We start from the raw sequence: 19,847 nt of genomic DNA, 5'->3' as shown, positions 1-19,847 counted from the left end.
AGAGAAGTGATATTCACTAGAACTTTACCAATTGACTTCCATTCAACATTATAGCTACCGACAGAAATATGCCACCGCTCTATCTCAGGTCCATCACTGTTATCAACAGGACATAGTCTTTGCTCTATTACGTCCAATGCAGCCAGTGTATGTGCTAGTCCCAACTATATACGATTAGGTTCAAGCAACGATGTGATTCTAGTCTACAAGTTCGTGAAACCGCTGGAGCAATTGCATATGACAAAGCTAAGACTGCTGCCATCTATGGTCGCGGATATAATAAGATGAGTGAGTTGCTCGTCTCCTGTACATTCAGGAAGAGCATAGCCGTCAGTTTCATAGTCAATCTCTTTAAGGTTTGAATCACCTCCATCCTAGTGTATATGATCGACATTTCTAGGCTTTGGTTCCCGATCACCCGAGAAAACTGCGCTGTGGGTAAAGATCATTCCAATGCATGAATGCCAAAACCGCCAGCTAAACAAAGCCAAGAAAGTATCTCGCACGCGTCTACCCTTAGAGAGCATAAAGGTATTACTTAACGCAATGAAAATATCATTCTTCAATATTACAATATTTTATGAGAAATTATATTCATTCACAATAGAGTCGGTTATAAATGCTGTGGTTCGAGATTGGCAAATCATTAGTGAATACTAATGCCGGAGCTAGAAGCACAAGTCTATGTGCAAGATATCTTCATGGCTGGACAAGTTGAAAGCTGTCTCTAGTTTACGGGGATGTAAACCTGCTTCTTACACGCTGCTCATCGTTTGTGTAGTCCGTTTCAGGTTATGATCCTTCGCCTGGGGGCCCTTGAGACCATCTTGGGACTGGACACGAGGCCTCGCCCCCAATGTATACCTATACAGTAGGACCTGACCCAGTGATAAATAGTGGAGACTTCTCCTGTGGGTCGTACTGACAGATCCGTACCTACTCGGAATCCTTGGCGGGCCCATATATGGGAAATGCTAGCACTACACTATACTGTGAAGGGGAACTTACGAAACGTGCAGCCCGTGTATTCTGACTTAATCAAGTATCCTTTTCTCTATGGCATGTCTGCCCCACATGATCCACTTCCAGTGCTCAAATTGGTCATAAATTCTAGTGGCACGATAGAGAAATGGCAAACTTGGGATTGCGGGATGTGGCATCCGGATCCGACGCTCTAAATACCCCAACGGGTGATATGCTGCAAAGTCCCTGAACGCTCATAATCCCTGTCATGATGAGATTGCACGTGGGCGCTGCGTCGTACTGCAGTAAGCGAGCACACGCGACTGGTTGACAGCAGGTGAATAATCAATTTGCACACACAAGCTAGGATGAAAAGGATGTGATACCTAGAATTAGGACATGTCGTTTGAGTTCGTGCAGGCAGTTTTGTAATCATGTACTATATTGGCTCTCCTATGGAACGCCACGTTACTAGTGCTTATCCGTTCCCAACAAGCTCTTGCAGATTCGCAAGCTCATCCTCGCTATTTACGCTGCCGCATAGATGCTGGTTCATCGTAAGTACCGATTACTTGAACACTATGTATATGATGACAATTAGTCAGATCCTTTACATGCAAGCCGAGAATGGCTAGGCCTTCCAAAGGACCATGCTGAGCCAGGTTAGTCAACTCACAGGAAGGTCTCACGTCATGTCAATTTCCTTACTAATGACCAATTCTGAGGCGAATCGAGGTATTGTTTCATTTGAGATATCATGACTACAATCTAGGTGAGATTACATGCTCCCGGTCAACACTATGCAGCCCTCAGGCTACTTCCTTTGGTGCTAAGCTATCATGCATCCTTTTAGCGCTAGAATGACATCAATACATATTGTGTATGTACTCCCCTTATGCATCTCCATTGAATCCGACTCCATACCAAGGATCCTCGCATGTATGAAATCCTTGTGGCGTGACAACAGGAGCCCTATCTCACAACCTGGCTAAATCCTTACAAAACGAGAATTCGGCTCAAGCAATACGGCTTGTAGACTTTGAATGCGAAATAATCATACACTATCTCCAAGTCTAGCTGGTGTCAAACGAAACTACTGATATGTAGTTATGGTTGAAAGCTGAAGCCATGCTTTTACATCAGGAATAGCCAGACAATTTTGATCCAATTTCATTTCCACAGGGCTGATAGAGATCCCATGAGACTTCATATACCTGTTTTCTGACTGCATCCTATACTCACAGTAACAAAGAGCCATGTCTTCTCCATCAGAAAGACTTCCGCGCACCTCCCCAGAAGAGGTCGTGTCTCGCGAGGACTTTGCCTTGTTACAGAGCTTCCTACGAGTAGCACGCTTTTTGCAAGCGCAACCCATCAATTCAGGTTTGTAACACTGCATTTGATCGACTCGTACGAAGATGCTGATACTTGTTTAAGATCCCGCCTTAGCCCAGCACATTGGCCACCGTGAGACATCAAGCAAGGGAGACTCCGGCCATAGTCATTTGACGAACACACCGCCTAGCATTGGGCAGACAGCTAGATTGGACAATGATTATGATAACGACAACGACGACGATGATGACGAAGACGATGAGGAGGATGATGATGATGATGAGTACGACGAAGAAGTTGATAGGCCCAGAAGAATCGATACCCGATCTGCTCAGCGCGAGCGATCCAACAGCCAACAAAAGACAACTAGGGCGTCGACTCAGCGTCGGCGCCAACAACAGGTACAGCAACAACAACAACAACAACAACAACAACAACAACAACAAAAACAACAGGAACAGGAACAAAGGCAGCTTCAACAACAGCCACAGCGTCCTCTACCGCCGCGGCGGCAGCGGCCCCATGCTGCTGTCGAGAAGCGATATCGATCCGTCCTGAACAGCAAGATCCAGCAGCTCTCTGCCTCTATCCCCTCATCAAACGCCTTCAGCCTGACTGACCCTACAAGTGCAACACCCGTGAATCCAGCATCTGAGGAGGCGACGAAGCTGCCCACAAAGTCAGTCGTCCTCGACAGAGCTATACAATACATCAATCACCTCGTGTCCACGTACGAACAATACGAGGCGGATCAAAGCAACCTGCGGGGGAGATTACAGCTCTGGCTCGACAATAATTCGCCGCCGGCCGTGGCAGATAGCATTAAGCTGTAAAAGACGCAAGGTGCTACCACGTAGATTGCAGTTGTCAAACGAAAAAAGAATAACCAAATATCAGAACAGCAAAAATTGTAGTGGGGTATTGATTGACTTCGATCCGTATCTGCCCACACTATCTTTCTATTCACTTTTATTTCCCCCACTTGTATATCAATGCGACGTGTATACAAACATGTAATGATACGAAGGACACTTTTTCTAACAGAGTATTTTCTTGAGACAAGCCTGTTCGTAGATGGCTACAAGATCTTGTGACTATGCTAGAGATCTTTTCATCCTATTTTTGTAATCATTTTTGGGGGGGGGGGGGGCTTTGCCAAGATGGACGGCAATACATTGCTGCCCTTGTTTGTGTGACCAACCATCCCCCATCTGCCTGCTTGGCACATGTTTTCCGGGTACCCGGAGCGGGGTATGACCCTGGATCTGCTAAGGCTCCACTTCGAGTGAGACGACGCGACATGTTAGATGTGTACTGATCCTGTATTCCCGTTTATTTGAGAATGTATGATGTCCGGTTAAGCCTACCCCGGTCTAATCGCCGTACCGGAGGGTACCCGTAGAAATACTGACATATGATAATCTAACGAAAACAGCCGAACTGGTAAGAGACCACTGTTACAAGAACCTGCCATTTCATATGCAAAGTGAGCAAAGGAATCTGAGATCCTTCCATCCTTCATATCTCTTCATATAGTCATATGGTGCCACCAATTCGTTTGTGGTGCCGGCTCACGAGCCGTACTGTTTTTAGATCACCTGGTTAAAAACTATAGAGCATAAGGAATAATCAATATCGTCACGAGTTTACTCTTGGGTTAGTATTGGTCTCTCTCGTTTAAGATGCTTCGCGAAGTATTATTCGGCGCTATTGGTGTCATTATTCTCGTTTATAGCGTCGAATGGCTACTTGGCATTTTTGATGATCCGCGTGAGCCTCGCCGGATATCCTCCACAATACCCATCATCGGCCACTTTCTGGGTTTCATGTACTATGGATTTGACTATTACGATATCTTGAGGTAAGGACGGAAAGTCTTCAACGCCAATGTTAGGCGCTTATATTTAGATTAGTCAGAAAACAGATGCAGAAGTTTACACAATCCGTGTTCTGGTCTTTAAAGTGTATATAACACATGCTATACGCCTGACAAATACAATCCAAAAAACAAGGACCTTATCAACTAGGCCCTTCCTTCGGACGGAGAATAAAATTCACTCCAATGTCAGCGACGAGGCGCACACTTTGTTTGATGGGGAGCTATTGGAAGCTTTCCGTCTGCGTACTAAGAAAGCACTGGCTCCTGGAACTTCTCTAGATATGCTTAGCCTGCGAATCGGAGAGGAATCGCTCCGCGAAATCTCGAACATGTTGAGACGAGATGAAACTGGGCTGCTTGCATGGGCTAAGCATGCCGTTGTGGAGATTACCAGCATTGCTTTGTTTGGTGTCCAACATCCTTTCAAAGATCCTGACATTGTTGATGCCATGTGGTGAGTCAAAACCACGAATGTGGCGACATGATAATATAATGTCAGACTAATACAATTTCAGGACATGGGAAGACTTTAGACCCAGCCATCAAATGGGTATGGATTTCTGGCATACAGGCTACAAAGCTCGTGCCAAGGTGTTCGACGCTTTTCAGAGATACTTTCGAAATATCCCAGACGATGTGTCCTTGATGATTCGAGAACGCCAGGAAGTTCTTCGACAGGGCGGTATGGGTGAGGAGGACATTGCCAAAATGCAGTCGTTCTTTAGCGATGCCTATTATAATATCACGCCTACGTTATTTTGGACGATCTATGAAGTTTACTCCCGCCCTCAGCTTCTAGCAGCCATTCGCAAAGAGTTACACAGCAAGGCAGTCCGGAGGTCAGAAAAGGGTGAGGTCTTTATCCTGGACATCGCTGCACTGAAGACGGAGTGCCATATCTTGTTGTCCACGTACCAAGAAACGCAGCGTACTAGGCATGCCCCTGCCACTTCGCGTATGGTTGCGGAAGACACACTCCTCGACGGTAAATATCTCTTGAAGAAAGGCAATTGGTTCCAAATGCCTGTGCAGCCCGTCCATGTGAACACGAAGATCTGGGGCCCCCACGCTGACGTTTTCGACCCATACCGTTTCGTTCCTCCAGGCATTGATGAGACGAAGATCAAGATATTGCCTAACAGCTTCCTCCCATGGGGCGCGGCGCCGTATACGTGCCCAGCCCGCCAGTTTGTTTCGACGGAAGTGTTGACGATCACAGCTCTGTTGGCTCTGCAAGTGGATCTGGTGCCCATAAGTAGTAAGGAGTGGGAGCGTGACCCGGCGTTACGGTTATTGGAAAAGCCGACACTTGCACGCCCTAAAAAGGACGTACGAGTCAGAGTTTCTCCGCGGGAGGGATCGGGAGGCTGGACAGTCGTTCTGGGACAAAGCAAAGCAAGGATTCCTTTAGCGTCTGGATGATATGAGAATACGACGTAGTCACCAGCTAAGCTGAGTCTCGTGTGAACCCTGGTTTTTATCTTTGCATGTAGACTTTTTTCTTGAACACTCCTAATACAATTGTCGACACCTTGATTCATATAACAGGAGCGTGGGTAGTCTTCGCGTGATTCAATGGATGATAATAAATGTCTCAAACCAAGGATCTTACAGTTTCATTTTTTGTTAAGATATTGTCGGCATAATTATCGTCGCTGTTTCTCGTTTCTGTTTCTAATTCAAGTATGAACCAGTACATATTCTATCCTTAGTCCAAGTGTTAATCATGTAAAGATGGGTAACTGCCTCTTCACGAAAACATTGGGAGTAGACTCATTATAATGACCGCCCACGTTTATAGTCTTGAGAATAATTTCTCGACGGTTGTCAAAACTTGATTGAGATGCTAACATTTGTGGGGAGAGTAGGATCAAGACACCATGATGCGCATTTCTGTGTGGATGTGACCTACTAGAAGCAGTCTTCAGCTTTGTTATATTCGGGTCCTATTATTTCGAAGACTCAACTATTCCATAACACATCGAATTTCATAAATGCTACTTATATAGAGTTTTTTCCAACCATGCAACAACCTCTTGCCAAGCCTCATTCTGTATTTGTAATTGCTTGGTGCGCCATTCACCCTTGAGCTGTACCCAGAAGTGAGTCCACCCGTGGGGCATGTCTCTAGCACACCAATATTTAACTCCGTTTTGCTCCCAAGCCTTGATATAATCACCGTCGGCTTGTCGACTCGCAAGCTTACAAGCTAATAAGTATGCCTCTTGGCATAACATGTCCGCACTTCCCGTTATGAAAAACACAGGCTGAGGAATGTCGGCGCGAGTGGCATAGTAGGGGCTGAGGAGCCTTTCCCGCATATCTTGGCCCGGGGAAGGAAAGCCCCAGTCTGAAAGCGCACGAGTCTTCTCCATATCGTCCGGGCCTCCCCATGGCATAGCTTTTGGGTAGGAACCACGAGCTTCGCCTGACCGATCGGTCAACGGCTGGAATGTCACTAACACTTTGATGCGATCTTTGAGCTCCGGGATCTGAGCGACTGCAAGAGCAATAGTAGCACCGGCTGAGAAGCCGCCCACGACAACCTTTTGAGTGTCGATGGGCAAAGATTTGTCGTCCAAAGCTGCGGTGATCACCGCAGCCACGTCGTGAATCGCCGTGGGAAAACGATGCTCTGGAGCACGGCGATAACTGACTGCGATGACAACGTAGTTATGCTGGTCCGCCAAGAAACGCGCCTGCGCGTGATCCATCGCTGGAGAGCCAATGATGAAAGCAACGCCATGAATGAGAAAACATATTGCGTGCTTCTCCCCTTCTTTGTGGTTTGCAGGGATGAAGACGTGATGACGCAGCGTAGGCCGCGTCGGATAAGACTGAACTTTGTCCGGCCTCTGCGTGGCCCAAAACTTTCGATCGCGTATCTTGAACTGGAAAAATATAATCTCACAGAGATATCGATAAGCAATGGCACACAGAAACAGCCATGCTCCCTGAAGAGTTCCAACCCAAGGTTGATGGGTTAGGATGGTAGTACGCTTCTTCAACTGAGGCATTTTGTCAAACGTAAGGTCACTTGATGAGCAATTGAGAAAACTCCGAGTACTGTAGCTGTAACCCACAACTGGAAACATGAAACTTCATTGTTCTAGTATAAGTAAATCGCCAAGTGTAAGGATCCCTCAATCCTGTATAGTAATTCGTCCATAAGAGTGGCGTCACTACAACCCAATTCGTGGGGCTGCTGCCACTAAAACGGACTCTAGTCTTGTCTCATGAATCACCCTCGCAAGAAAGACATACGTGAAAGCGAGGCTTCACAATCATATTTTTGGGGTTGCAAGCGTGACTTCATTTATGCGTGAGACAGCGACTCTTTGATTTGTCACTTGCCATCATTCAATTATGCTTCGCGAAATCCTGGCTAGTGTTGCAGGGCTTATTCTCTTGGGCTACGGTATTGAATCTTTGTTCAGCTACTTCGACGACCCACGAGAGCCTCGTCGGGTAAGACCAATAATCCCTCTTCCTATTATCGGCCATGTGCTAGGGTTCTTGCGCCATGGATTTGATTATTATGATGTTCTTAGGTGAGCACTCAATTTGTTAGAACGACACAGATTGGTAAAGTATTCACATTCAAGCCAGTAACCAGAACAAGGATGTTGAAATATACACCATCGGCGTCTTAAATTTCAAGGTTTATGTTACCCATGCAATGCGGCTTACGAATTTGATGCAAAAGTCGAAGGCCATTTCCTTGAGACCTTTTCTACGAACTGCCAACAAGATCCATGGAGATATCAGCGACGCGGCCCATACCACTTTTGACGGTAATTTGGTAGAAAGCTTTAGCAATCGTACTAAAGAAGCGCTTGCTCCAGGGCCGCACATGGATGAACAAAATGTGCGGATGGGGGAGGAGTCGGTGCTTGAAGTCACGGAATTGTTGAACCAAGAATTAGTGGAATTTCAACTCTTCGATTGGGCCAAGCATATAATTGTCCAAGCCACGGGGGTAGGTTTGTTTGGTAGCGAGCATCCATTCAAAGATCCAGAAATTGCGGATGCTATGTGGTAAGTCACAGGGAATCTTGTCAAATATCCTCAACATCTTGCTCTGCACCTCTCTATTTCTCCACTTCTCCTCAAGAACCATAATGGTTGCGTCGCATGGTAAACTAACAACGAAGAAGGACTTGGGATGAGTATAGACCCAGTCATATTTTTGGGGTGGACCCCCTGGGCAAGGGCTACAAAGCCCGGACGAAGGTATTTGCAGCCATGCGGAGGTACTTTCAGAAGATGCCCGATGATGCATCCCTGATGATACGAGAACGCCAAAGGATCTTACTCGAAGGAGGTGTCAGCGAAGAAGATTCATACAGGATCCAGTCCACTCTTAGTAATGCCTATTTTAACACAATCCCAACGTTATATTGGACTGTGTATGAAATATACTCCCGGCCTGCACTGTTGGAGGCCATACGCGACGAGATACGCAGTCGAGCGACACAGAAGTCTGAGGATGGTTTTGTCCTGGATATTGCCATCCTCCAAACCGAGTGCCACCTACTACTGTCTGCTTACCAAGAGACCCAGCGTTTGAGGCATGCACAAGTCGCATTCCGTTCGATCCTGGAGGATACACTGATAGATCAGTATATGTTGAAGAAAGGTCACCACCTCCATCTGTCAGCCAAGCCAGTTCACAAGGATCCCAAAATCTGGGGTGCCCACGTCAATCATTTTGATCCCTACAGGTTTATGCCTGCAAGGACAGGGGAGACTGAAGCCAAGTCCAGGATATTACCAACAAGCTTCCTACCGTGGGGCGCAGCACCCTGGTTATGTCCGGCACGCCAGTTTGCATCCACCGAAATTCTGATTATTGTTGCTTTGCTCGTGTTGAGGACCAATCTGGTTCCAGCGGACGGCAATGGTTGGGAGCAAGACCCGCCCATTGAGAAAATAAAGATCGCGACGTTACCACATCCTTTACATGATACGCGCTTCAAGATTTTACCTCGGGAGGAGGGAGCAGGCACGTGGAAAGTTGTGATAGGCAAGAGCAAAGCCAGAATAGCTCTAGCGTCCGGATAAAGATAAACAGAGCCGGTGATCTTCGTGAGCGAAGCTAGCTACCGGTTCATATTCTAACGAAGAAGAAATAGGTACAAGGACTCATCTTCGGCCGTATGTGTTGTGTGATTGCGTGGGTCATTGACTAGCTACAAAAAAAAGGATATAAAAACAAGTACAGAAAAGGGGGGAGGGGAATCTAAGTTAGTGTGTGACACATTCTTCTGGGTGGCTGTGAAGGGTCACGTGTTCGAGGGAAGACTAATTCCCGCATCTCAACACGGTAAAAGATACTGAAAATAGTTAAGACTGTGCAGAAACGTTCCGTCGCTATGCCTCGTGCTAATCAGTTTAATCAGCACGTGCTTCAAGTCGAGTGTTTCTTGTATGTAGTTAGTACCTGGGTATCATTCATAGCTCACGAGTGGCCCACAATCAACATTCAAACCGATCGAGGGGAGAAAAAAATGGTGATTTGACGCGTTGCTATGTCTAAGATTGTGTCGCCCGGTTCAAAAGCTTACCCGCGATCATGTGATGCTACTATTTGCAACGTGGAAATAGGCTAACCTAGTCTAGTACTACTTTGAGATATCATTGGGAAGATATAAATCATTAACAATCCAGATTAACCAACATGATATTTACAAAGTGACGAAAAGCAAGAAGCTAACAATGCCTTGCTGTGGTTGAGAACCCACTAAATGGGCAGCCTGCCTATTTGCAAACCCCCAGCATTGGCATCTGGTTAGTGCCATGTAGCCGCCGACCATGCACATGTCCATTGTAGCGATAGCCGCACCTGGACAGAACGTGTTTGTTTATTATACCTCTCGTCTTTACAGGTCGTACTCCGTACAGATTGCAACGACAACACCCCGGGTATCTTGTTCGCAGCACTGTCACGGGCCAACAAGTGACTGGAAGCCAGTGAGGCCATCATGTCCTATTAATTAGATTGAAGCTTTTCCTTCAGTCGCTGCACCGCCAGTGCGCCTAAAAGCTCCATCGTCTTGGACGAGTCTGCTAATTCAAGGACTGTGATCTCGATGCCAAGGGTTTGCTTCCACCAGTTGCGAATCTCAATTGCGACTAGTGAGTCAGCACCCATTGACGTGAGTGTTTGGCTCGTGTCTATGACAGCATCCTCTTGCATGAGGAAAGCAAAGATTCGCTTCGCAATTTCTTCGGCGAGGAAGATTGTAGCGGACAGATCGTCGAGCCGTTCTGGCTCGCTCGTTAGAGACCCTAAAAAGGTGCGAAGACCTTCGTTGCCAGCGCCATCACCTTGCACCGGCGCGCCCTGGGTGTTGCGGAATACAGATAAACGTGGGTCTCGTCTGAAAGACGCAGTGTTTTGTGGATCGGCCAGTGGCAATGCTGTATCGTTATATAGCACCACCTGAGATGGCTCCTCAAATGCCACAGTTGGCGTCGGGTTCATAGGCACAATATATTTGCTAGATGATCTCTCTACGGCGAGCTGAAGACACCGGAGGAACTCGGCCTCCACCATGAATCCAGCTAGGGCACGCCCCAGACGTTCGGCGACATTCTTATTTACCGCGACGTAGCCAATATCACCAATGGCGGCGATGTCCAGGACCGCGGCCGGGAGACCCTGGCCGTGGCGGAAATGTAAAAAGGCGTCAAGATAGGCATTGGCTGCCGCATAGTTGGACTGTCCGTAAGCGCCCAGCGTCCCGCCCGTGGAACCGCACATAATGAAGAAGTCAAGATCCTTGGGCAGAAGCTCATGTAGATTCATGGTGCCCTGAATCTTCGGATTGGTAGTAGTTGTCCACGCCTCATGGTCCATGTTCAAAAAGCCGGCATCGCGCAGGACCATCGCCAGCTGCAGGACGCCCTTGATGGGATGGTTCCCAGCGTCAGCCACGACCTTTTGTACGAAGTCGTAGTTCGCTACGTCGCCGGCGATGCAGCGGAGCTCGCAGCCCATCTCGCCTAGCTCCTCGACAAACAGTCGGTGTTCAGGCAGCGTCCCCGCAGAAGGTGAGAATACGATGAGATGGCGAGCACCATGGCTCGCCATCCAAGAAAGGATCGACCGGCCCAAACCTCCGAGCCCACCTGCAAGCAAGTAGACCCCGTCAGGGCTGAAGATGGGCTTGGGAGCTGGTAACGCTATCGGAAGAGAGGCAGGGTCTTCCGGCATCCTGACGACGATGCGACCCATGTGAATACCCTTCTGCATATAGCGGAAGGCGTCTTGGATTTTCTCGGCCTCAAAGACGGTTGTGGGGTACAATGGGACAATTTCGCCCGCTTCGAAGAGTTCAATAGATTGCCGCAGGAAGGGCACAAGCCGATACTTCTGGGTCACGATCATGGTAGCTAGATCGACACCAAAGAAGGCACGGTTTCCGACAAATGGGTTCATAGCCAAGCGACCGCGGCCAAGGAAGTCTCTCTTTCCAATATCTACCATGCAGCCACCCGCCGCCACACACTTCCACGAGGCGTGGAGTAGCTCGCCGGAGAGCGAATTCAGGACTACATCGACGCCCAATCCATCGGTAAAACGCATCACATCCGCAACGAAGCTGTCATCGTGGGATTGGAAGATGCGATCGCGCGGTATACCAAGCTCATTGACCAAAAAGTCAACCTTGACCGGCGACCCTACCGTGCAGTAGATATCGGCGCCAATCCAGCGTGCGATGTGAATGGCCGCAATGCCCACGCCACCGGCCGCGCTATGGATCAGTACAGATTGTCCTCGCTTCATGTGTGCCTTCTCAAGGAAGCTCCATAGAACAGTCGCGTAAGGAATGATCAAACCGGCCGCGTCCTCGTCGCTCACACCCGCCGGAGCCCGTGCCACCAATTCAGCCGGCAACTGCATCTCCGTCGCGAAGCAAGACGTCAGGATCTCCATAAATACAACACGGTCGCCAACGGCCACGTGCTCGACACCCTCGCCCACGGCCGTTACGATGGCTAACCCCTCGCTGCCGAGACCGTGATAGCCATCCTTTTCCATCTGGCCGTCGGGGCCGACAATGCCCATGGCCACGGCCACGTCGTGGAAGTTCAATCCCGTCACCTTGATCCGTATCTGAACCTGGTTGGGAGCGATCGGTGGGAGTGGATGGCCGGTCCAACACATGGTCTGCAACATGCCCGGTTGACCTATGGTGAGATGTTTCGCTTCAGTTTGAGGTGCGGCGTTGGCCAGCGCCTGATCAACCGACGACGTATGGATTCGACTTATCAGCACCTGGCCGTTTCGCCATACGTACTCAGAATCCATGTCCAGACTGTCGTTCTCCGAGGCTGCCTGCTGCGCTCGCTGGACCCTGCCCAGCACCTGCGCTACAGCCTGACTGGCCTCGCTATCGAGCTTGTCCAGTTCGAAGGTGACAAAGTCAATGGCCAGCTCTGCACGAATACACCGTGCCACTCCTGGTATCTGACCATACTGTGGATCCAAGCATTGCGTTTGTGCGGGTCGCATAAGCCACAGCAGTGCCTGTCCCGATACGTCGCCAACGAGGTCGATAAAGGTCGTAAGATCGTCGGCACCAACATTTGCCAGTATAGGAGCGTGTTCGTCATTGACATCCATTAGTGAGACGATATCCTGCCCCTCCGGTAGTCTTGCGCCCCAGACATATTCGTCCACGGTATAGCCCGCGGTTTCAAGTGAACTCTTGATGTTCTGTCCAAAGTTGTCCAGCTCATGAGTCGGTTTGAGCAGAGTTATAATGTGTTTACCAATGTCGCTAGGCTCGAATGATTCATTGGATCGAGCCCGAGCTAGGATATTAGTGGTATTGAAGAAGTGAGGGTGCTTATTGTCGCGAACAGCCGACTGAATACCGTGGAAGCCGCTCTGCTGTAGCTTGGAATCCCACGCCTCTTCTTGGAGAACGGGACGCTCTGCACGGCCGTCGTTGATACCAGCCCACCATCCATCAAATAGGCCCATGATGAGGTCAGCATACCTCGTGTCTGCGCACTGTTAACTTTTTCCTGAACTAATTGCATACTGAAAAATCACGTACGTCCGCAAAACTCCTGCATGAAGATTTGCCCATCCGGTTTCAACAATGTTCGGCACCTCGTCAACGTCTCGATCAAGTTGGGGGTAGCATGCAAGACCTAGATCGTTAGCGATTCCACACGTTAATCTCACTCACTCGTAGTAATTTAGTGTCATTAGGTCAAACTTACATTAGAGGCAATTATTAAATCATACGAAGCCGCTGCAAATCCTTGTTCGAGCGGATCTACTGTAATATCACAGACGGCAAACTTGAGGTTTGGGTATTGACTGAAACGCTCTTTGGTCTGGTTGACAAAACCAGCCGAGACGTCAGTAATCGTATAATCTTCGTAAAGGTGTTCCCCATGGCTCGACTTCATGGCCGCCAGCACAATAGCAGTCGTGCTTCCGGTGCCGGCTCCGATTTCGAGCACGCGGATTTGCGGCTTATTGAGACCTAGAACGCGGAAGAAGTCGGTAATATCGGACCAAGAATTGGTTTCGTCGTAAAATCTCTGCAACAGGCCTCCGACGAGTAGAACATCAATTAAGGTCTCTCGACCTTCAAGAAGGTCTCTGATATTGTAGTAGACGCGCCACAGCGTTTCGGCAATGACCTCCACCGGGCGTCCTTTGCTTTTCTCTCGCCACTGTTCCAGTTTTTCACGTCGAGCCGCTCGGCTCAAAGCCTTTAGGTCCTGAGCGTCGGGTATGTTGGAAAGTCCTTTGTCAACTTGATCCATATGTTTGGCCACGCCGTCTAAGAAGTGTTTGAAGAATGGTTGGGCAAGGGATGTGACCGTGGTTGCCTCCTCGTGGATCTCGGCCGCGCACAGCAAGCCGAATTGCTCAGCAAACATAATGTCAGCCGTCACGTCGCGCGATGGACGCATTAGTGTTTCGGGAGAGGTGAAGTCAATCGCTGGATGCCACTGCAGCGACATCGATTTCAGCTCCGGAGCCGCGTGTGAGAGCGCGCTCTCCATCGTCGCGACCTGGAACCCTTTGAGCAGGAATGCCACCTTTCCATCACCACTTACGATGCCATATGAGTCGCCCACTGTCGCTCCAATGCGGCCGTGCGAAGTGGTGCTAACATGGAGTGTTGCTTGGCTGCCTTCGGCGCTTACGTAGAATTGCTCAATGAAGGTTGGCAAAAACAGCCTGTCCAACCGACGATATTCACCCTGGGCGAGTGCCACAGACCATGACTGAAGAACAAGATCCAAAGTTGACGGATGGAGTGCGTATACCTCTCCCTCGTCTTGGTAGTCAGTGACACTAGCCGAGGCACTTTGCTTGACGGGACTTGCCGTGATGTTGTCTAGCCCAATAAAACGGTTGCTGTAGTTGAGACCAATACGTGACAGTGCAGCATACCAACGTTTCGAATCCACAAAGCGCTTATTTGGTGTCACAACTGGAGATAGAGGGAGGGCTACGCCACATCCATCGGTAACCAAGCCCCAGCAGTGCTTCGTCCAGGTCCCGTTGTTTTCAGACGAGATGGAGAATTCCCACCATTTGCTATCCTTGGAGACAGTTAGAGAGTGCTTCCTCAATGTTGTAATTATCTCAGTGCCCTTGCCCTCAGTGAGAAGCATGGCAGCAGCAATGTTGACATCTTGCACTGTGTATGCTGACGAAGATGTTAGCTGCGCTACAGCCGTTCCAGCAATGGCAATGTAGCCAGCGGCAGGGAACACAATATCATTTTCAACACAATGATCTGCTAACCAAGGAACCTCGCCCAGTCGGAGCACGTTCCTCCATGCGGGCTCAGTCTCGCTACTCTCAAGAATGCGTAGGCCGAGTAGCTCATGTTTACGATGCTTACGGAATCTCAAGCCGGCCATTACGCGGGTCTCAGCCCAGTGCCGCGTTTCATAATTCCAGGGGTACGAAGGCAATTCCGGCAAGGTAAACGTACGGTCGGAACTAGGCACCCGCGGTGCGATACCGAAGCAATAGAGCTTGCCAACGGCCGTCAGGAAGGTACGGGAAGCATCTTGGCCACGATCGGCGAGCGCGGCATATGGAGCCGAGTGCCCGGTCTCTTTGTATATCTGCCGCAGGGGGCCCGCGAGTGAGGCGTGTGGACCAATCTCCAAGTGCGCTGTGCTGGGCATATCCACCAGCAACCGAGTTCCTGCGGTTCGAAATAGAACGGGGCTAACGAGATTGAGTTGCCAGTACTGTGGACCGAAAACCTTGCCTTCGCCCACCTGCCGGCCGTACACTGTAGAGTAGAATGGCACTTGAGGCGGTTTTGGCGCAAGGTGTGGTGTGATGAGAGATTTGTAGAGGTCTCCAACGGTGGACATGTGATGAGAGTGGTAGGCCGTCGTCACGCGAAGCTTTCGGACAAACAGATTGGGATGCGCCTCCTTCAAACTGTCTATGATCTCATCCAGGACCTCCAAGTCACCTGAAATGGTTACGCTGGCATTGCTATTCTCACACGCGATCACGACTCCTGGCTTTAGAAACTGTTCCATATTGTCGCCGCCCATGCCGACAGCCGCCATGCCGCCAGGTGCCTTGTTGTGCGTACATGCGTAGCCACGGTAGTAAGCAGTAATTATGGCTTCACGGCTTGTAAAAATACCAGCAGCATAGGCCGCGGCAATCTCTCCACTGGAGTGTCCTGTGACGGCCGATGGCCTGATGTCCCACACAGCGAGGGCATCAACATATGCAACCTGAATAGCAGTGCATATGGGCTGAGCGCGGTCGACTGGATTTAAAAGATCCTTGTCAGCGGTGTCGGTCAGCAATAACTCCTCCAGAGTCCAGTCGGGCGGGTGTTCAAGCGACTTCAGCACCTTATCCATGCTCCGAATACTCCCCGCGAAGGTTGCGTTCTCTTGCATCATCTCACGCCCCATACCTACCCATTGAGCACCCTGGCCGGTGAAGACAAAAGCGACTCTGCTGACGCTTGGGGATTCTGACGGCGCTGCAGGCTCGCTTAGAGTTTGACCATCCGCAATGCAATACGTGGCTAGTTTGAGGCGCTCCCGCCGGGAAGCGAGAGTATACTCCAAGGCATCTAGGTCCTCCGGACTTTTCTCCAGATATCGCCCGTAGTTGGCAGCCATCTTTGCGATGGCGGGTGTGCTGTTGGCGGATAACAATAGCAAACCCATGTGTCTAGGTGTTGTTGTAAGTCCGTCGTCATTCACCGATACACTGCTGCCATTGGTGGGACCCTCATCATTGGTATATTGACCATTACCGTTTGTAGGGTACCCATTGCTGTTGGTAGAGCTACCATTATCGTTGGAGTGGCCATTGCCGTTGGTGTGACAGTTGCCATTAGAAGAGTGCCCGTCATCATTGGTATACTGACCATTACCATTCGTAAAGTGATCATTACCACCGACAGAATGACCTTTGCCGTAGGAGTGGCCATTCCCATTTTCAGAAATGCAGTTGTCATTGATGGTGTGAGCATTGTCACTATCTGTTACGCCGCCACTGGTCGTTGAATGGTTTTCATTGGCTGTCACACCGTTGCCATTGACCACCAAGCCATTGAATTTACCTACTTCACCCCGGCGTGGTGATGGGATCCCCATCGATGCTGCGGAATCAATAACAATCTAGAGATACATGTTGGTAAGTCAAATCGCCATTAAAACATTTGGAATTATGTTGTTTGGGGACTTACGTGTACATTGGAACCTCCCAATCCAAATGAGTTAATGCTAACCCGCTCAAGGATTCCTTCAGGCCATCGGCATGGCTCTATTGGTACTGAAAGGTTGCGGTCCCATGGGACTGGAAAGAAATATCAGCATTATAGTCTGTTGAACGCAAGCTATACAGGGAACATGCCCAATTACAAGGAAACTCACTCTTCGGATTTGGCCTCTCAAACTTGATGTTGGGCAAGATTGTTTTGTTCTCAAGAGCAACAACGGACTTTATGATGCTCGCCATGGCAGAGCCACCTTCTCCATGGCCAAGATTAGGTTTCACTGAGCCGATGTACACCTTTTCTTCGCCACCGAAACAGGCGGCGATGGCCGTTGTCTCCAAGGGATCGCCGACTGGCGTGCCCGTGCCATGAAGCTCGATAACCTTAGTTTCTGCCAGTGGCAGTCCCGCCAACTCATATGTCTGACGGATCAGCTTCTCTTGTGCAACGGCGTTGGGAGTGCCAAAGGTTCGAGAACCATCACCTCCGTCCGCGTTGCTGTCACACGCGCGGATGACAGCGCGGATAGGGTTGCCGTCGCGTATGGCATCGTCGAGTCGCTTGATGTATAGTGCGCATACTGACTCGCCGCGAGCGAAGCCGTCAGCGCCAACGTCAAAGGTTTTACAGTTTCCATCGGCGGCCAACAATCCGAACTGGGTCATGGCCATGCTTATCCGGGGAGTGATGATTATGTTGGCGCCGGCCACTATGGCCGACGGGCATGAACCCGCGCGGATCGCCAATACAGCTTGGTGAACCGCTTCGGCCGTGGCCGAACATGCAGTCTTGATACTAACGCTAGGGCCTAACAGATCATACTCAAATGCAAGCCGGTTCGCCAGGGCAAAATCTGCCTTGCCCGTCATCTGGTACGGCGCCGGATTGAGCAAGTCGGCATTCTGCAGGTCCTGCCAATCTTCCGTGAAATCGCCCACAAACGTGCCGATGTTCCTCCCCCGAAAATCCGCCTCGCCGGCGCTCTCAAATGCTTCGCGTGTCACCTCGAGAAGTAGGCGCTGACTGGGATCCATCGCGGCGAGCTCAGCGTTAGATATCCTGAACATCGAGGCATCAAATTGCGCCAGATCGACGTCTAAGTAATATCCATATTTAGTAGCAATGAAGCCAGGTTTACCAGCTGGATCGTGGTACGCTTCCACATTGTAGCGGTCTTCAGGGACGACGTTTCTAGCATCACCCTTGTTGACAAGAAATTCAAAAAGCTCTGATGAGCTTCGGATACCGCCTGGCAGTCTCACGCCCATGCCACAGATGGCCACAGGTGTATTGGGAAGTGCCATGCTTAGTGACATGCAAGAGATGTAGGGGGAAATGAATGAGAGTGAAAGTAAAGCTAGTTGAAAGCAGAGTACATGGGTAGAGTATGTTGTCTATGTAGATATTAGAAAGCTATTCCTCAAGTTGCATTTGGTTTGTCAGTCATGCATCTATAGACAGTAAACCATTCAGGAGCTATCAGAGAATCAACACTGTGCGTGTTCTATAAAGAGACTGTGAATCCCTGTCAGTGCTTTTGGGAGACCCATTGGTGGCACCACCGAACCTTCTTGCCTACTCATGCCACCCTCGCTCATAGAGAACAGGAGATTACATCATCAAGCGCTCATCAGGTGTACCTACACGCCACACAAGGGCAACCTTGCATTACCAGGACTTGCCTTGGACTCGCTGAACGGCGCTTAGTGTCTCTTCGGCTAAGACCTAATCGATATTTGCACAATAATTCGGATGAGGTAAATACAACTTCACAGTATCTCGATAGGAAGCCAACAATATGGGATCTCTGCACAAAAGCAAATTCGATGAGTTTCGTAGACTAGACCTAGTCTACGGCACGGTTGCTTGCCATAGTCTCTGGACATCCATCTTGACGCCCAAGGGGCTCGTTAAGGAACGACATGGCGGCAGCGGCATACCTACTCATATTCCCGTGCTTGTGTTCTGGCATGGAGGAGGGTTCATAGTCGGGGATCGCCTATACGAGCCTTGGTGGCCGGGCTGGCTGCTCCAGCTTGCGGTGTCACAAAACGCTATGATCGTGGCCCCTGATTATCGCCTTCTCCCCGAGGCGTCGGGGGCGGACATTGTGGATGATCTTCACTCCTTCTGGACTTGGTTCCTCGAGATCCTACCAAGTATAACCGAAAGGGAGTCGTGGGGCGTCCGACCCGACCTCAGCCGCATTATCTGTGCTGGACATAGCGCCGGAGGGACCCTCGCATTATTGTCAGCTCTCGAGCGCCCAGAGGTGGCAGTCAAAGCAGTTTTATCTCTCTATGGACCGCTCGATGACAGCGTTCCTGAACTTAAGATATCACGTCCAAGGATGATTTTAGGATCGTGGCCGCCTCCGCCTCGGCGGGCAGAGGCAACGATTCGATCCTACGTTCAAAAGACAAGAGGCAAAGTTCGGACCGATGGAGACCCAACAGAGATGTGGGAACTGGTCACATGTATCCTACAGCAGGGCCGTCTGCCACGAATGATGAACCAGCGGCCTGATCCACGTCTTGATGTCATTGCTACAATCAAGAAGAATGGGATATTGCCTCCCATATGGATGATCCACGGAGAGAACGACTCTGTGGTAAGCAATTTTCGCACGATTTCTATAACCTATGTTGATTTTCTTCTACTGATCATGATTGGTTCTAAACAGGTTCCAACGAGTTGCTCTACAGAGTTTGTTAGACGCGTAGAAGAGATTGTGCCCAATATGCCAAAACTCCTGTCAATACAGCCTGGTGAGCACAATTTTGACGCTTCCATGACAATGAAAGAAGGTTGGATAGCAGATGGGTGTGATTTCATCCTCAGGTACTGGTAAGGAGGGATCGGCTGAGCTAAACCATCTGTAGAAGGTACGTTAGCGTGGGCCCAAAGGATTGGAG

General features: G+C 49.6%; 6 protein-coding genes across 6 annotated transcripts; 4 read left to right on the top strand and 2 right to left on the bottom strand.

Annotated features, from left to right (window-relative positions):
- Positions 1 to 2,219: 2,219 nt before the first annotated feature.
- BKA67DRAFT_662040 (uncharacterized protein) lies at positions 2,220 to 3,131 on the top strand (the record flags this gene model as incomplete). Its single annotated transcript, XM_046107929.1, has 2 exons — positions 2,220 to 2,346; positions 2,401 to 3,131. 2 exons carry the CDS (start codon positions 2,220 to 2,222, stop codon positions 3,129 to 3,131), a joined length of 858 nt encoding a protein of 285 aa, XP_045955628.1.
- Positions 3,132 to 3,762: 631 nt separating this feature from the next.
- On the top strand, positions 3,763 to 5,671 carry BKA67DRAFT_576829 (cytochrome P450). The gene is made up of 3 exons (XM_046103597.1): positions 3,763 to 4,159; positions 4,212 to 4,631; positions 4,693 to 5,671. Exons 1-3 carry the CDS (start codon positions 3,981 to 3,983, stop codon positions 5,597 to 5,599), a joined length of 1,506 nt encoding a protein of 501 aa, XP_045955627.1. The 5' UTR covers positions 3,763 to 3,980; the 3' UTR covers positions 5,600 to 5,671.
- A 502-nt stretch (positions 5,672 to 6,173) lies between these two features.
- On the bottom strand, positions 6,174 to 7,194 carry BKA67DRAFT_682306 (Alpha/Beta hydrolase protein; the record flags this gene model as incomplete). The annotated part of the gene is made up of 1 exon (XM_046108947.1): positions 6,174 to 7,194. One exon carries the CDS (start codon positions 7,192 to 7,194, stop codon positions 6,175 to 6,177), a length of 1,020 nt encoding a protein of 339 aa, XP_045955626.1.
- A 923-nt stretch (positions 7,195 to 8,117) lies between these two features.
- Positions 8,118 to 9,382, top strand: BKA67DRAFT_576828 (cytochrome P450). Its single transcript, XM_046103596.1, has 2 exons — positions 8,118 to 8,824; positions 8,879 to 9,382. Exons 1-2 carry the CDS (start codon positions 8,423 to 8,425, stop codon positions 9,239 to 9,241), a joined length of 765 nt encoding a protein of 254 aa, XP_045955625.1. The 5' UTR covers positions 8,118 to 8,422; the 3' UTR covers positions 9,242 to 9,382.
- Positions 9,383 to 9,852: 470 nt separating this feature from the next.
- Positions 9,853 to 18,236, bottom strand: BKA67DRAFT_628395 (acyl transferase domain-containing protein; the record flags this gene model as incomplete). Its single annotated transcript, XM_046105570.1, has 6 exons — positions 9,853 to 13,195; positions 13,249 to 13,345; positions 13,418 to 16,195; positions 16,781 to 16,834; positions 16,903 to 17,012; positions 17,186 to 18,236. The coding sequence occupies 6 exons, from the start codon at positions 18,234 to 18,236 to the stop codon at positions 10,170 to 10,172; spliced, it is 7,116 nt and encodes a 2,371-aa protein (XP_045955624.1). The 3' UTR covers positions 9,853 to 10,169.
- A 494-nt stretch (positions 18,237 to 18,730) lies between these two features.
- BKA67DRAFT_662035 (putative polyketide synthase) lies at positions 18,731 to 19,783 on the top strand (the record flags this gene model as incomplete). The annotated part of the gene is made up of 2 exons (XM_046107928.1): positions 18,731 to 19,543; positions 19,616 to 19,783. The coding sequence occupies 2 exons, from the start codon at positions 18,731 to 18,733 to the stop codon at positions 19,781 to 19,783; spliced, it is 981 nt and encodes a 326-aa protein (XP_045955623.1).
- Positions 19,784 to 19,847: the final 64 nt, after the last annotated feature.

Source organism: Truncatella angustata, assembly GCF_020726525.1.
Source record: "Truncatella angustata strain MPI-SDFR-AT-0073 chromosome Unknown BKA67scaffold_7, whole genome shotgun sequence".
In the NCBI taxonomy this organism is placed as follows: Eukaryota; Fungi; Ascomycota; class Sordariomycetes; order Amphisphaeriales; family Sporocadaceae; genus Truncatella; species Truncatella angustata.
Note: the sequence above shows the minus strand (reverse complement) of the source record. Positions and strands in the feature narration are given on the sequence as shown.

Bases quoted from the DNA above. Each gene is read 5' to 3' on its own strand.
- BKA67DRAFT_576829 (XM_046103597.1), top strand. From the start codon at position 3,981: ATGCTTCGCGAAGTATTATTCGGCGCTATTGGTGTCATTATTCTCGTT. The intron at 4,160-4,211 runs GTAAGGACGGAA...TATTTAGATTAG, and splicing joins GACTATTACGATATCTTGAG to TCAGAAAACAGATGCAGAAG. The intron at 4,632-4,692 runs GTGAGTCAAAAC...ATACAATTTCAG, and splicing joins GACATTGTTGATGCCATGTG to GACATGGGAAGACTTTAGAC.
- BKA67DRAFT_576828 (XM_046103596.1), top strand. From the start codon at position 8,423: ATGCGGAGGTACTTTCAGAAGATGCCCGATGATGCATCCCTGATGATA. The intron at 8,825-8,878 runs CTCCATCTGTCA...TGGGGTGCCCAC, and splicing joins TGTTGAAGAAAGGTCACCAC to GTCAATCATTTTGATCCCTA.